The 17452-nt window shown below is 38.1% G+C and overlaps 1 protein-coding gene across 4 annotated transcripts in view; it reads right to left on the reverse strand.

The window, feature by feature from the left end:
• The window catches only part of AFF2 (ALF transcription elongation factor 2), a 637776-nt gene that overhangs the window by 410702 nt on the left and 209622 nt on the right, over positions 1-17452 (reverse strand). For 2 of the 4 annotated variants that reach the window (XM_060182897.1, XM_060182895.1), the window contains exon 2: positions 7386-7506. In XM_060182897.1, the coding sequence (XP_060038880.1) occupies positions 7386-7506 (121 nt within the window). Of the gene's footprint in view, positions 1-7373; positions 7507-17452 lie in introns of all 4 variants that reach the window. The other 2 variants (XM_060182896.1, XM_060182894.1) reach the window with 1 other exon arrangement.

Below are 17452 nucleotides of genomic sequence, written 5' to 3' on the forward strand. Positions count from 1 at the left end.
AACTCTTATTCCTTGAGAGTCCCTAAGTTTGTCATTTCTTAATGGTAAAAATTACTTTTACGCTAAGGGAAGAATAAATTCTTCATATTAGGTAGTCTTCTTCAAAAGAGTTATACAATGAACCATTTGGGCACCAGCCAAGCCTCTCTATTCATAGACTTCATTGTGCTGCAGGCCCAGTTCAGAATTTTATACAATCTTTAAACACTTACAGGGCTATGTGTGCCTCTCAAATAGGTTACTCATTGGCTCTGACATTTCCTAATGGACAGTAATATCTGACTATTTTACAGAATCTGGGCCAATAAGGGGGAAGCATCATCATTTCATTTCAAACTGTAAATGCTTTCATTTTATATCACCATGTAGTGAATGGGGATATGCCACTTTCCATTAGACAAAGAAAGTTCTACATCCTCTGATATTTTCCTTTTTTGCTTTTAACTCCCTGAAAGTTCTAAATTCTATATGGTAAACTCATAATGAAAGAGGAGTGAACTTTCATTAAAATACAGATCTACAGAATCAGAACTTTGGTATCAGGTGCCCCAGATCTCATCAGAATATGACGAAACCCCCAGAAGCAACTCTCTATTCAGAGTCAAAATTTTGGGACCTATGACTCTCTAGGTTCCTTTGCATACTTGTAAACTAGGCACATTCCTCTTTTTGTTTCAGGAATTAATAAAAGGGATATACTGGCCTTTACTTCAGTGGAGAGAATCTTGGTTATTTTTAATATTTTATTTATTTTAAGCTATACATATGTATGTGTGTGTGGAGAGAGATAGAGATAAAGAGAGAGAGAGACTGAGACCCCAGAGCTCTGGATTATGGTGGTCCTGCGGATTAAACTTGGGACCTCAGAGCCTCAGGCATGAAAGGTTTTTTTGCATAAAAATTATGCTATATTGACAACCTCACAATGTATCCTGGAATCCCACCTCCACAGTGCTCTATCGTACTAGGGAAAGATAGAAACAGGCTGTGGGTATGGATCCACCTGTCAATGCCCATGTACAGTGCAGAAGCAATTACAGAAGTCAGACCATCCACCTCCTGCACCCCATGTTGAAGTACCCTCAGGCTATCCCGGCAACCCCATAAATATCTTTGGTCCATACTCCCAGAAGGATAAAAATAGAGAACCTTCTAATGGGAGGAAGGGATATGGAACTCTGGTGATGTGAACTGACTTGTATGGAATTGTACCCCTTATCTCACAATCTTGTCAATCATTATTATATCACTAATAAAAAACATGCTATCTCCCCAGTACTCTTTGGTTGGGTTTTAATCTCACTTCACTTATGTTGATCATTATAATGATTTTGGTAGATATTTAGTTTTTTGTTTGCTTTTGTTTTTTGTCCCATCACGAGGTTTTAAAATATGCTTGAAATTAGAATAACCTATAACCTTTTCAATGTCTAAAACTACATCTCCATGAAAAAATAAAGGAGAATCATCAGAAGTTCTTTGAATAAGTCTAGAAAATTAGCCTCATATCAAGTATGACATATAATAATAATTCTTTTCTTGCTAAGAGTTATGAGCTTTCAAAGTTCAGAGACCAATTTGATTCATCTTGTTTTCAAGACCCAGCATCATGTCTGGTCCATATTAGATAATCAACAAATAGTTTCTTAATTGAACAGACCCAAACTAAAGTTCACACCCTACCACCCTAAAAGTTTTTGAAAAAGTGATCACTTGAAGTAAAAGGTACATAAATAGAAAAGCAAAAGGGAAGTGAACATTTTTTTTTTCCCTAGGACTGAACATTAAATGAAACTCTGGTAGCTAAGGCAAAAAAAAAAAAAAAAGAAAAAAGAAAAAAGAAAAAGAAAGAAAAGTAGAAAGAAAGAGAGAAAGAAGGAAGAAAAAAGAAAGAAAACCTCAGAGGTGACAGAATTCTCTTTGATGGAAGGAAGAAATCCTGATTCATTAAATGAGACAAATGGTTGTCTGTTAGGACAATGTGAAGAGGAATTCCTTTCACTGGTTCATTTACAAGAACCTTTGAACAATAAAACACATCACTTTTTCTAGCACCAATTTTACAGGAGATGCAAAGATGATCTTCACATGGCTTTTGTAATGACTATAAAGCAAGTGCACTGCATTAAAGTCTAACTCAGAAAATCCATGTCTGCAGGTGGAGTGAGTTAGGAGACTGGGCTAATAGCTCCAGCTGTGTGCCTTTCTTGTTCACTAATGATATAGGGGTGGAGCTGTGACCGCCTGGAGCAATGAAGGGATGTCATCTCCCTTAAACTAGCTTTCTCATAGTCTCAGAGGGACTGGCAACCAGAACTGCAGAGCAGAAAGTTCAAGTCTAAGTTTCCTGGTGGCATTTTCTGATTCGCTGACTGAAAGAACACCCATGCTTTACAGAGAAGATTTGTTACAGCTACAAGTAAGAATCACCATAGTCGTTCAAAGGAAAATACTGAGAAATTCAAAACACACATAAGGAAGGTTTTGGCACAGAGGGCACATAGGCATGTAGCATTAAGATTTCAGCCTTTCAAAAAATGTCAAATAAATAATATACAGTTCAGGTCAACAGAGTAAATTATCTCCATCCCTCCATTGGAATTAGGCAGCTGTGAATTTCCTCAAGTTCTCCAAACTTAAAAGACATGAATTTCACTGGGCAGAAAATCCAGTAGGGACTGAAATACATTTACACACACCTACACAATGTGTTCTGATTATACACCATAGCAACTTCTGATTCACACTAAGTGTTCTTTTTCACCCTCCAGAGTTTTAGCAATCCTATTAAGGCACAAGGTATTCTTGGCTGTCTTGATTGAACATTATAAACATAGCAAAAATAAAATTTAGTCATTTCAATCAATTACAGGCTTCTTTCATTTGCCCAATTCTTTATTTCCCATTCTAGATAATTGGTTGATTCCTTAAAGGTAACCTTCATAGCCATTATTTTCAAAGTAATCGCAATTTCTCCATCATCAAGGAAATGCATTTTCCAGGCATTTTCAGGCAAAAATTACATGTCTGGTTTGTGGTTCATGACTAACAGCACTCCTTCATTTAAGGTTCCTTTTTTTTTGTCTTTCACTACTTCAGGAAATACCAAGTTGCCTCTGTTTGCTTCTAATGCTATCTACAAACCAATAGTATAATTTCATTGGAAGACTAATGTGCTACTATACTACAGTATTTCTTTTTAATAAAAGTCACAAGGTAATTTAAGTACTGAGGTTCTTTTTGAATTCTTTTATTTCATTGGGGCTAATGCATGTGATTTGGTAATTATTTGTAATATTTTTAAATTTTTATTTATTTATGTATTCATTTTTGTTGCCGTTGATGTTTTTTTATTGTTGCAGTTATTGTTGTTGCTACTGATGTCATCATTGTTGGCAAGGACAGAAAGAAATGAAGAGAGGAGGGGAAGATAGAGTGGGGGAGAGAAAGACAGACACCTGCAGACCTGCTTCACCGCCTGTAAAGCAGTCAACTCCCCTGCAGGTGGGGAGCCCGGGGTTCGAACCAGGATCCTTACGCCAGTCCCTGCGCTTTGTGCCACCTGTGCTACCGCCTGACTCCCATTTGTAATATTTTTATAGATAACCTCTCTAAGCTGTACGTTGCTATTTCTTTCTGTGATCTAATTAGAATAATAGTAGCACCTTGAATTTGTACAGCACTTGTCAGCTTCCAAAACAAGGTTTCCCAGGGCTGTTTTACTTGAGTTTTATAACAACTATATGATTCAGTGGAGCTGCTGGAGGTATCAATTTGGCTTCCACCTATCCCCCAAGTGACCCCAGCTAAGTCACTCTCTATACTTGGCTTCCTCATTCTTGTTTATCTATGAAGAACTATAAAAATTGTTGTTGCTATCACTATCACTATTATCAAATACTAGCATTCACTTCAGAAAGGAGGAAATTTATTTGCATATATATTTCCCCCAAACAAATGGAGTTTCTTCTGCAGAGTCATACATAAGGTAAGTTTACTGAGTCTTCTAAAGCCCTGTCAGACCATAATAGGTTCCTGTTACCGACATGGTACCATCCAGAACTGGGCCTACACTCATGAGGATATAAAGGTGGAGAAAAGCCAGATCTTCTCTCTAGGCATCAAAACCTCATGGGGAATGTAGGGGAAATGCATACATGTGCATATATACATATATACATAGTATGGTGCCTGGCACACACCAAGTACGTACCTGGTGCCATCTAGATTCTCATCTTGCCAAAATTTCTCACACTAATTTGGACATGGAATAGGGTTTCTTATTGTCCAAACAATTTGAAAATATCCTTCTTAACCATGTAACAAACTTAGGCTTTAAAGTTATAAGCTACCAAAGAAGCTCCACGGACAAACTACCCTCTACAGCCAAATCTAGGGGTAGACAACACTCTCTCCATTTGAAACGTTATAGAGAAAAGGAATAGTAAGGAAAAAAGAAATCAGTCAATAACACAAGAGAACACTATTTCTCTTTCTGCCAAGCAACTACAATGGATTTGAAGTCCTGGAACTCATTGGCTAGCTGATAAACCACCAACACTATTGGACATGTGATCAAGCCAATTTTGGGGTGGTAGCTGTTTCCTAAAAGTTCTGATCTACCATTAGAAATAATGAATTTTAATTTGATAGATATTCCTACCACAACCTACAGAATATTTGTAACATATTCTTATTTCTATCAGTGGGTAAACTTTAGAACTTTCATAACTATTGACAGAGTAAAATATTTTTTGACACATTTCCCTTTCTTCCTCCTTTCATACATAACCTTTCTACAGAATCACATTCCCTCCTCTCTTCTCTTCTCTTCTCTTCTCTTCTCTTCTCTTCTCTTCTCTTCTCTCTTCTCTCCTCTCCTCTCCTCTCCTCTTATCTCTCTCTCTCTTCTTTCACATTTACTGTCTAACCCTTGGAATTTTAGCTTTCCACAATGACCACCAAAGTTAACAAATTAAATGATTCTCCCTGAGATTTAGAATTACCCCTTAACTGTCAAGTCCAACAGCCACTTTCCAGTCCTGAATCTTGATAACAATTTGATACATGTAACTAGCAATCCCAATATGCATAAAGTTCTTTAGTGTCCTGATTCCTAGTAAATGATTCTCACATAGTTCTCTTCCTACCTCTCTGGTAATTTATTCCTTTTATTTCCTGACCTCTGTTACTGTTTTTAATCACAACTTTTACTCTTTGAATGTTACTAATCTCTCTCCATCTTCTTACTCAGTAATCTGATTCAGAGACAGTATTCATTCTCACATCTCCCGTTCCTTACACCATAACCTACAGGTTAACTACTTCATCATTTCTTATTATCTTTATTTGTTTATTGGATAGAGACAGCCATAAATTGAAAGTGAAAGGGTATATAAAGAGGGAGAGAGACAGAGAGACACCTGCAGCCCTTCTTTACCACTTATGAAGCTTTCCCCCTGCAGATGGGGACCAGGGGCTTGAACCCTGGTCCTTGAAAATTGTAACATATGTGCTCAACCTGGTGTGCCACCACCCAGCCCCATTAACTCTTAACAACATATCTTGATCACCCCCATGAGTTCCTGGTTCACATATCCAATGCCTACTAGGAAGCTGTCTCTTAAAACCCCACTAGCATCTCCAACCCAGTAGGCCAAAAATGTAACTGTGTTCCCCCTGCAAACCCCACCACTGTTCTGTTCCTGAATAACCTATTAATACCAACATCCCTCCAAGTAAAAAAGTTGGGCGATATTTATTCCTATTCCATCCTCCACACATTCAATCAGAAACCCGATTCCATCATTTTAACATCCTTGGTCAATCTGGAACCCTACCTACCTATAGTTAAATAACCTCCCTATAGTGAAATATAAGAGTTTCTTTATCTGTGTCTGACTCCCTGTCCCTGCAATTGACTGTCTAAATTTCCACCATTGTCTTTCAACATTCTTTGTCTATCCTCGCCATACCTTGACTTAAAAGCTCTTCAGGTACAGAATATAGCCCAAATTCATTGGTACATAGCAAAAAATATTCACAAATTGCTCTCCTGTGTGGTTCTCTAGCAGTTACTATCAATCATGCCCTTATCACTCTCATTTATAACAATCTTTACCACTAGATGAAGAGATCTTTAAAGACAAAGACTATATCTATCCACTTTCCTACATGAGTCTAAGATGTGACTATCACATAGTTGGCCTTCAATGAGTGCTTGTTAAACTAATCATATCTGTAAATATAGACATTCAAAGATATGATACAAATTCAGTCAATTGAGACAGGAAAAACTGTAAGGATTGTATTTCCTGACAGGTTGAAAAGTAATAGTTTAAGCAGCCAAACTATATTTGTTAGACTTCCCAAACTGGGAAGATACCTGAGTGCTTAAATCAGTTGCTTACTTATTCTAAGAATAGCAGCAAGACACTGGTCTTACTAGGCATCAATCCAAATAGCCTCCTCTCTATCATTAAGTAGTATCTGGCCCTATGCTACCTTCATTAAGTTCTTTCCTTTTTCAGAAATCACTGTTCCTTACAGACTATCCTTTTAAAATTAAAATTCTCAAAATTTGATTCTACTGTTGTTTTACCTCTTACATTATTTTTATTACACTATCTGCTTCTAAATTTTAATAAAACCCAATCAGCTGCCAGCAATGCAACAAGACTCTTCTCCTAGCCACCTTTCCCATTGCAAATAGAAACTTCAGAAGCAGACATTGTGACATCAGTACTGTAGTAATAGGGGTCTGATCATTACAGGAGCTATACACTAGTCAGAATAAAGCCAGAAAATCAACTTACCTATACTACCCCCCTCTAGTTCAGGCAATCTACCAACCTATGATTACTAACAACTGAGAAAAATGATTGGTTTTTCCCTTTCCCTTAGAGTAGTGGTTTTTAAAGAGCACTCCAGTCACTGAATAGCATTAACAACCTAACTTGGAAAAGAAAAGCAGTGGTCTTGCAAGGGACAGCACTGATTAGGAAAAAAAAAAAATAACATGCCCATTGACATTCTGCTGGAGTCCTCATGGGCTGCCATGCTGAGAATCAAAGCAAGATAAAGCTTCAAGAGGCATCACTTGCTATAGTAAATGTTGGATGGTAAAAGATCCTTAGAAACAGAAAGTACAAGCAGTTCTTTTCAAGTCTTACTTTGCTCCCCAAAGAAGATGAAATTTGTCTCTGAAGTCTTCTTCAGAAACTTGCAGTTGCCCCCAGTAGAACACACACATTTCATTTGTAAAATATGTTTTCCTAGAAGTGATTAGGGTGCGTGAAACATAGAATAAATGTTGATTAGTGTGCTCAGAAATGTAACATGCAAACATTTTCCAGAAAGTTAAAGTTACATACATATTCAGATACCTTGTAGGGCTCCCCAAAAAGATCGAAACCTGAAGAGAAGAGGTCCTCTTCTTGTTGGACTTCTTGATTTCTGCGCTCCCATTCCCTTTTCTTAAGTGCAGTACGGTCTTGTTCATAGTGACTGATAGAAAAAGACAAAAAGAAAGATATGTAATAGAAGTCATTTATGTCACCCTTATTATATCAATAAGAACAAGAACAAAAACACAGATCAAGGCTACCCCAGTTGATACTACTCTTTCATCATTTGGGCTTAAACTTCTGGACAATTCTTCATAATACAGAAGAAATCAGAAATTTGCTTATTTGGAATTATACTCTTGAGTTCATAATTATGATAAAAATCTATTGCCATGTCCTAGTTTGACTGATACAGTCAATTCAAAGAGAAAGGAGTATCACAGTATGGAATTAAAAAAATATCTGGAAGTCTTCCCTGCATCCAGAGCCTTTTATAATTATATCACTGGATAATTAAGAACATTTTTGGAAGTTCACACACACATACACACATATACACATACACATACACACACACACACACACACACACACACACACATACACACACAGTCAATATTACTCACACTACTTTTAACTTTGGTCTTTTTTTTGTCTTCCCATAATTTTGTGTCATTTGGAGTTTCTGAATGAGTACAAAAACTTCCAAGCAATATCTAAGATACATTTGGAGTTTCTGAATCTTATAGACTGGAATGCTTTATTATCAGGAAAAATAACTCTTTTCTTCATTGTGAAAGATGATGCATATTAAACTAAAATCTGTAAGCCTCATAGAAGTAGATAGTACTTTGTATATTGAATATTTTTGTCTTGATTTTGATTATAATCTTACCAAAGTGAGTACATATAAGCCTAGATAATTTCAATTATATAAATGTAGACAAAATGCCTAGCAGGTGTGGTATAAATGTTGCTTCACTTCTCCATGTTAACACTATCATATGAAGACCTAATTAGATAATTGGCATGCAAATGAGTGTAATAGCTAAAGAAATTACAAGAGATCTACTGATATATAATATAGTCCACAGGTTTGGAATACATCCCAAAGATTAATGCCTATCACTGGTAGCTTAGTTTGCTCTTGAGTATCATAACTTTAATTTACAAAATAAGAGCCCATAGCATGACAGATCTGTGACAGCTTAACTAGATATTGATATACATGTGGTGTAAGATGCCACTCCATTTAAGCATCCATCTTTCTCCGCAGGAATCCTTGAACTGGCAAGTTCAAAGTGATTTTGATAGCCTTCTTTTCTGGATATACAACACTTCATTTCTCCATTTTAAAATAGCAGTAACACTTAGGATATTTAAATGTACATTATGTTTTCAGAGTACAAACAATGCAAGGAACAAGAGCTCACAGAGCCTCTCTGAAGTATGCTAAACAAATGGTATCTGTCTGGAAAAAAAAGGACCCTCCAGAGTCCTATGCATAGGCTGCACATTTGAGCCCAGTTTGGGAATATATATATATTCAAGATGCCAGGCATCAGTCTGTGACTCTTCCCAGTTTCAGATTCCATCAACCTAGGGTACTACACTTGCTAGCATTGGCTCTCATTGTCATTCACAAGTTGAGAGCAGAACCCTGACCAGATGCTACATGTCAGAGTGTTTCTATGTTACAGGTTGCTGTGAAAGCAATCATGCACCGTAACATCTTCACTCCATGAAATGTGACCCACAAGAGCCTACTCAGAACTGCAAATATCGACTCTATGTAATCGAAGCCCATCATTGATTTGTCAAAATATAAGAAAGCCAGGATGGAAGGGCAGGGATGGAGGGACAAGTTGAAGCAACATTTACTAGGGTTATGTTACATTGCAAAGGAGAAAGCCACTTAATATCTTTGGCTCCCATAGCAGATGATTACTCACACACCAACAAGAATCAAAGTCTCATACTGTGAAGGATATAGGGGAGCTGTCAGATTTCTAGCTATCTGTTTATTCCATGTACCTGACAGCCTAGAATAACAGGCCCATAGATTATATCTAATTCTCCCACAAGGAGATCTGAAATACTTTGGTCTCTTGGCTTTGGAAAGTACCTCTCTTCTCTTCTAAGGAAAAAAAAAGATATAATTAAAACCTGGGAGAGAAAAAATAGCAGAAACAAACAAGGAAGTGTGCTTGAATTTGTATAACAGCCCTTCTGGTCACCAGTGGTTTGGTGCCACCAGGGCACTGGATCCATGTTTGAGCTTTTTGGAGACACTGGCTGCACTCAGCATCATCAATTAATCGGCTATTAAACTCCAGACAACAATTGGCTTCCTGGAATGACTGTGTACAAGGCCATTCTGTGTTGCACAAAAACTGCCTGCTGCATTTTTAACACATATAACAAAGAACAGTTAACTCTCATATCTCATATGAGAGTAAATCAAATCTCCACAGAGTTCCACTGTTTTTGGAAGGCAACCAAAGATTTCCAACTCTACCTCTTTCTTTCCTTCTTTCTTTTCTTTCTTTCTTTCTTTCTTTGTGTGTGTGTGTATTTTTTTTTTTAAAGCTTCATATGGCGAGAAATAATGAGGAATGAAGTACCTGGTGACGAGGCTTTCACAGTGTAGAACGTCACTGATTTCTGACTGAAACCAAAACTGCTAATTTGAAGCACCAGCTAATTGAAACCACAGCTCTGTATTTAGCCTCTTGTTCTACCTACTGCAGTTTATAATTATGAGGACCTCTTCATCTACTCAATTAAAGTTTTTACGAATAGGGCAGGTTCTGTTGGAACCTGTGAGCACCAAATTCATTGTGAAAGAGATATCTATGTCTCTGAGGCTCTGGGGAACACTTGCCCCTCTGGGCCTGTTTGCCAAAGACAAAAAGAGGCTCCATATCCCACAAAGGAACACCCAAGCCTAAAATCTGACTTAATGGTCCGTAAGACTGTTCTGAACAATTCAAGTTCATTCATATAAATGAGGACTGGGTCAATTGAGCCTAGCAGCATGAAAGCCCACTTCATGAAGAGAACCTGAACCCACAAATGCTGAACTCAAGGACTCTAAATCTTTACCAGAACAGACAACTTTGCACTCCTCCCGTCCCCTCTAGCAGACCACCAGATAAAATGATATCTGTCACATTATAGCCCTAGAAAATACATAAACAACCAAAACTAAATTATTGGACAAAAGGTCTTTGGTTTATCTCTCTAGAATATATCTCTTTTTTTGAAGCCAGACTTCACTGACATCTGCACCAGCTGGTAGGAAAAAGACAGAAAGAGGGGGCTAATTATATTTTACAATCTCTGACTTCCTCCAACATAGGATTTAATGGTAAGTATCCTATCTCTAAGAGGGGTCTTATTTATCTTTTTCAAAGATTTATTTTATTAATTTTGTTAAGAGACAGAGAGAAATTGCAAAGGAAGAGTGAGATAGAAACGAAGAGGGAGGGAGAAATAAAACATCTATAGCATTTTTTCACTACTCAAGAAGCTCCCTCCCCTCCCCTTCCCCACAGGTGGGGAGACTAGAGGCTTGAACCTAGGTCCCTGATCACTGTAATATATGGATTACTGGGTTTCTCACCACCCAGGCCCAAATGTGGTTTTTATACTCGGTCTGGCCTCACTCACCTGATTCTCTAGTTTATAGAAAATGCCCTTGAGATATGGGAAGGTGTCCCAGGCCCCCATCAAGGTAATAGCTAAGAAAGATGATAGCCAAAGTCTCTTCCATATCTCGACTCAAGTAATTTATTCTCCTCTCATATGCATGTCTTTACACCTTATCTTGTTCACTGTTAACTCCAGTTTTTATCATTAGGAGTCACAAGTGTGACCATGGAACAATAAAACTTATGGCGGCATGTGTACAAATACTGAGATTGAGAATGTTCTGTTAAACTGACTTCATCAGATCACACAGGTAGTGTGCCTGGTCTGAAAATGTAGGCATATCTTTTAGAACAGAGACTGATGGGGTAGAAAGAGACTCTAGCAATAATCTGTTTCTGATGAGTTCATTTTACAAGTGAGAAATTTGAGCTCAGAAAGGTAATGCGCTTGCCAGCAGAGTTGTGGCAAGACTGTGAGGTAGGGACCTCAGGCTCTCTGGTTCTCAAATTAGCTCTTTCCCTCAGACCCTGTAACTTGTCCTTCTATCTCCTATGTTACCATCACACTCCAGTGTAAATATTTGTCTCATCTGCACTCCTCTGCTCAAGTTTCCTTAAGATGCTATTTTATTAAAAATTGCCAGTAGTGAAACTTGAGGAATTTAATTAGGATCTAAGTATAAAAACAAAAGAGAACAAAAAGCACTGGTTGCTTTACAACAAAATCTGCAGACCCTAAAGTGTTTATAAAATCACTGCATTCGTGGGGAGAAGCTGAGAAAGGAAAAGTAAAATTCTATTTAAGTCCTTCTGTTTTGTATACTTTATGCAGTTTAATAATTATTGCTTACCTAATTTGGTTATTTTATAAATCTGGTTGAGGAGACATTTGAAAAACACTGATGTTTTTAAAATGACAAGTTTATTTAAAAAACACTTTTAATATAGGCTTTTCCTTAGTAATGGAGAATATTGCTGGGAAATTGTGCAGATGCAGTCACATCTGCCATGTTGTCCCCTCAGGCTACTGCTAGTCCCCGCGAGAGTTGGGACATTCTCAGAGTGCCTGTTTCCGCTATGTTGTGCCCTCAGGGCATTGTCTATTTCCACGCAATATTTGGAGTGCTTTGGTCACTCCTCCCCCTTCCCATTCTCATGAGAGTTATTATCCTATCCTGGAGTGCTATGGTTACTCCCCCCCCTCCCATTCTCGCGAAAGCTGCTCCTATAAAAGCCCTTCTTCTTCCGCACCTCACTCTCTTGCCAGCGCTTCACTTCGGTGTTCAGACGCAGGAAAGGTTACTGCGTGAGGCGTGTGGGGAAATAGACAATCTGCACAATTTCCCAGCAGAATATGAAGGGAAAGAACTCAGTCTCAGTTGTTTTCTACTGTAACTGGCAATAAAACACCTTTATTTTGGCTAATATCATGATAAAAACATATACATATTTATTTCACCAAGAGGCAAGCATAAGCTATAAATCAGTCTTTATGGAACTTCTGATTAAATTTTATCAGGATAAAATATTTTAAATATTGAAATGGAGAGATATGTGATGATGCCTTCTTCATCATCGGCTCAGCCCAGATGGGTGATTTGAGCCCTCTACCTCCAAGGCACTGAGGGGAGGTTCAGTGCTGTTCTTTCCCCTGGTTCCCTGTTTCTCTTACTCTCTGAGAAAGTCTGCTTGGAGTGGTGACACCCCCATAACAAAACAATACTTTTTTTTCAATGTCTAGGCTGATTTTGAATTTAACAGTAAGCTAATCTCTGTATATATTCTATTAGTGGAAAAAAGAAAAACCCTTGTGATTTATTGCCTTCAAAATCAGCCTCAAGTTATGTACGTATTTTTTTTTTAAACTCCACTATCATATTATTGTGGAAATGCTGATTTATAGGATTTTTGTTGTCACAAGGGTATATTTTTACATTTCCCCAAAGAGGTATCAGTACATGCCACCCTCCACCAAATCATCATCTTATTCCACCACAGGGATTTAGGTCCTCAATTTCTATTTATTTCTCACCTCTTCCCCCTTTTGAGTCCCCAAATCTTCTGCGATAGACTACAGTCCACTGAGGATTCACCCTGTATTGTCCTTTGCTCTATCTCTTAGAGCTCATCTGTGAGTGAGATCATACACTTTTGTTGCCCTTCTACCTTAACTTGCTCAACATGTTTCCATCTAGTTCCTTTCATATTGTAGCCATTGTTTCTTACATCATGAAGTACTCCATCATGCATACATGCCACAACTTTTTTTTTAACCATTCATCTATTGTTGCACACTTGCATGTGTTTTATCAGCTCATTCCTATGCAAACTTTAGTGTAAAGGGCTAAATGCACAACTACTTGGAAAAGACAAAAAAAATGTGATTACTTTATACATTTAGGAGACATAGAGGAAAACCTTGAATTTAGTGTTATGTACATGGTCTTGAAATGGAGTTTCTTTTCCTTCAACTTTTTTTTTTTTTTTAAGATTAAGACATACAGGCAAAGAAAGAGTCAAAGAGACCACAGCACCAAAGCTTCCTTCAGGGGAGTGGGGCTGGGCTCAAACCTGGGCTGCACACATGGCAAAGCACTGCACTATTCAATTGAGCTATTTTTCTGTCATGAAATGGAGTTTCAAAAATCAGTAGAACATTTAGATCATTCTAGACCATTTTATTTATTTATTTATTTATTTATTTATTATTTATAAAAAGGAAAAATTGACAAAAGCATAGGCTAAGAGGGGTACAACTCCACACAATTCCCACCATTAGAACCCATCGCCTACCCAGATAGCTTTCCTTTTCTTTATCCCTCTGGGAGTATGGGCACAAGGTCATTTTGGGATGCAGAAGGTGGAAGGTCTGGCTTCTGTAATTGCTTCTCTGATGAGGTGAACATGGGCCTTAACAGGTTGATACATACTCCTAGCCTGTGTCTTTCTGTCCCTAGTGGGGCGGGGCTGTGGGGAAGCAGGGCTCCAAGACACATTGGTGGGGTTTTCTGTCCACAGAAGTCTGGTTGGAATCATGTTAGCATCTGGAAGCTGGTGGCTGAGTAATGAAGTTGAAGGGTTTACATTCCACGCCTGATATCTCTGGTGATAGTCTGATGTGAAGCATGCTGAGGTGGTACTTGTTGGATTGATTAAGTTGGGATTGGCAGATGCAATATCATTTGGTATGAAATGAGAGAAGCATGCAGGAAAGTGAGCTCCACCCTAGAGGTTCCAGGACTCTAGACCATTTTTAACCACTAAGACTACAACTATTTTCTTCATCCAAAAGACTCTCCCCATAGACACTGACTCTTCTTTAAAAAATCAAGGTAGAAAACAATGGGTAAGCATATATTAATATAGACAGTTATAGAGATCTTAGTCAACCCACATCTGTGATGTTGGGAGAACTACTGCAGTTTCCAATGAAGGGAATGAGAACAGATAACTTTGGTCATGGGGATGGTGTGGACATAGAGCCCATTATCTTATAATCTTGTAAGCCAATACTAAATCACTATTTTTTTTAAATCAAGATGATAACAAAAGGGAGAAAATATAAAACATTCACTCTATATATCTGCCAGCTATCCATCCAGCCATATTATCCATGGCAATTTCTTCATATCTGTGGGAAACTGGCCAGGGTGTTTTGGAGGAGTACCCTTAATAGTGTTTTATAGAATAATGTATGCACTAGCACTTCTGGGGAGCTGACTTAATATTCCCTGGGTGGGGGACTCTGGTGATACCTATTCATCTCTTATTCTATTCCCTCTTGTCCTATGTCTTGTTCTATTCCCTTTCTTTTCTGTCTCCTTTCTTCTTATAATAGCTTTATTGCATGAGATGTAATTTATATACCATTTGCTCCACTCATTTAATGTAAGTACTCCAATGGCTCCTAGTGTATACAGTTTAGCAACTATCACCATGATATGATTTTAGAACACCTGCATTTGGAGCCATGTGGTACTGCACTTGGTTGCACGTCTATGTTACTATGTATAAGAACCCAGGTTCAAGCCCCCAGTCCCTACCTGCAGGAGGAAAGCATGATTAGTAGTGTACTGCAGGTGTATCTCTCTCTTCCTATCAACTCCCCTTCCCTCTTGGTTTTTATCTGTCTTTATTCAATAAATTCCATATATATATATATATATATATATATATATATATATATATATATATATATATATATATGGTGTCAATGTTTAAAATAAAGTAAAACAGTTGTATCACCTCCAAAAGAAGCTATTTAATCATCACCATGCTCTTTCAATGCCCCTACCCACCACCACAGTGCTAAGGAACCAAAACTCTACCTTCTGTCTGAATGCATTTGCTTATTCAGAATAATTGATGTCCATAGAATTATGCAACGTCTAGTCCTATGTGTCTGACATTTTCCACTTAGCGTAATGTTTTCAGGAGTCATTTATAAAGGAACAAGATCTTCATTCTTTATTTATTTTTACAACTAAAGTATACTCCAATGCAAGGCTATTCCTGGACTAGTGTTACATCATGTTCATGAAAGGGCTGCCATTTGTTGGGTTTACAATGACTTCACAGGGCTGTCTCTCCTCTGAGATGTTTTACTCCTTAAGGGAAAGGTCTGTAGCTTCTTAATCATTTACACCATGTAACAGGTGAACACAGTGAACCTTCTTGCACTTAACAAGTGCAGACAGTGCAAGAACAATACTTAAGAAACAAGTTCAGCTTAAGACTTGGACAAATTTATTGGGTTGTCAGGAAAGCCAAGATGTGTTTTTTTTTTCCCCCGTGTTTGCCTAGGCACAAATGTGTCATGGCTTTCTCACTACCCAATATTTTGACTAGTCTATCAAATTACTCAAATGACGCTGTGACACCTCTGTTTGTAAAGCACATGTCAAGTATTCCAGCTGCAAAGGTAATTTGGTACATTAAGGAAGAGGGTCACGGCTAGTAAAAGCTTAAGCTCACATCAACCAAAAGAACACATGCTGCTGCTTTTAGAGGACTGCAGTATGACCAAAAATTATAGTTTTCAGATCTTAAATATCTGGACTTAGATGATTACTTTTTCTATCTGAACATCACTTGATCATTAATAAATCGTGTTTTATTACTAAACTCAGATTACTTTTAAAATGAAAATTATCTTTATCTTCCATATACATGCAATTTGTGTTAAGGCTAAATTAGAAAAACTTACAAATCACCAATGACTGCTCACATGCCAGGGGTTAGATCGTTGACACCCTGGTCATGCCTAAGCTCCTTCACAGCCTGTTAGTGCCATGAACCACTAGCTCTAGGCAAGACACAACAGGATAGTAAACCAGGGTTTACATACATTATAATAGGATAGGAAGCTGAGACTTTGGAAATTGTTGCAGCTCACATAGCCTGTGAGAGCTACATCACGCACACCCACCACTCACCAAATTCCTAACCCTGAATTCTTTTCAAAAATCTGAGACGCTTATATAAGACCTGATTATGCCATACTTTAATGATGACCCTTTAGTCACTATCAGGCCACCCCATCATCTGGGGCCCTAGTCAGGGAGCCCTGGGATTCCCACACAAACACAATGAGCCTAGACCTTGAATAGATCCCTTTCTCCATTACCACTGGCCATATCCATCAGGAACAACAAAATGTACCCCTTTGGAGATCCCCATAGGACCTTGCCTTCAATATGGATCAACAATGGTAGAGAATGTTCCATCCCCTGAAAGGGGGTTGGATAATATACTCTATCTACCACCTAAAGAAGACGGGTCCTGAAATTGGCAACTCAAAATATTCCTACTGATGACCACAGAATGCAAGTTTGGACCTATAGGGATGTAGAAGTTACACAAGCTCCTATGCTGAATATGAGCCCCAGATCAAATTGATGGGGTCTATAGTCAACAATATTAATACACTGTTCCCATATTTGGGAGCTACTCTCTTCCCTCATCCAGCTTTCTAGCCTTTCTTCCAGCCATGACATAGTCTCCCCAGACAATAATCTGGGTCCACCTGAATATCAGACATCAGACTCAGGCAAAAACTAATACAGTCATGGACCTTTTGACATATACCTAAAATAGAACTACTAGTTATTTCCAAAAGGGAGATCCCATATCTTCATTTGAAATATTCCAGCCTTTAGGTTCATGATTAGTCAACAATTTGTATGGCTTTACATGTTAACTCTTTTTCAGCCACCAGGTACCAGATGCTACCATGATGCCAATTGGATTTCCCTGGACAGATGACCCCACCAATATATATTGGAGCTCTGCTTTCTCAGAGCCCTGCCCCACTATGGAAAGAGAAGACAGACTGGGAGTATGTATTGACCTTTCAACACCCATGTTTGGGGGAAAGCAATTACAGAAGCCAAGCCTTCCACCTTCTACACTCCATAATGACCCTGGGTCCATACTCCAAGAGGGATAAAGAATA

The sequence above is a fragment of the Erinaceus europaeus genome, chromosome X (assembly GCF_950295315.1).
Source record: "Erinaceus europaeus chromosome X, mEriEur2.1, whole genome shotgun sequence".
In the NCBI taxonomy this organism is placed as follows: Eukaryota; Metazoa; Chordata; class Mammalia; order Eulipotyphla; family Erinaceidae; genus Erinaceus; species Erinaceus europaeus.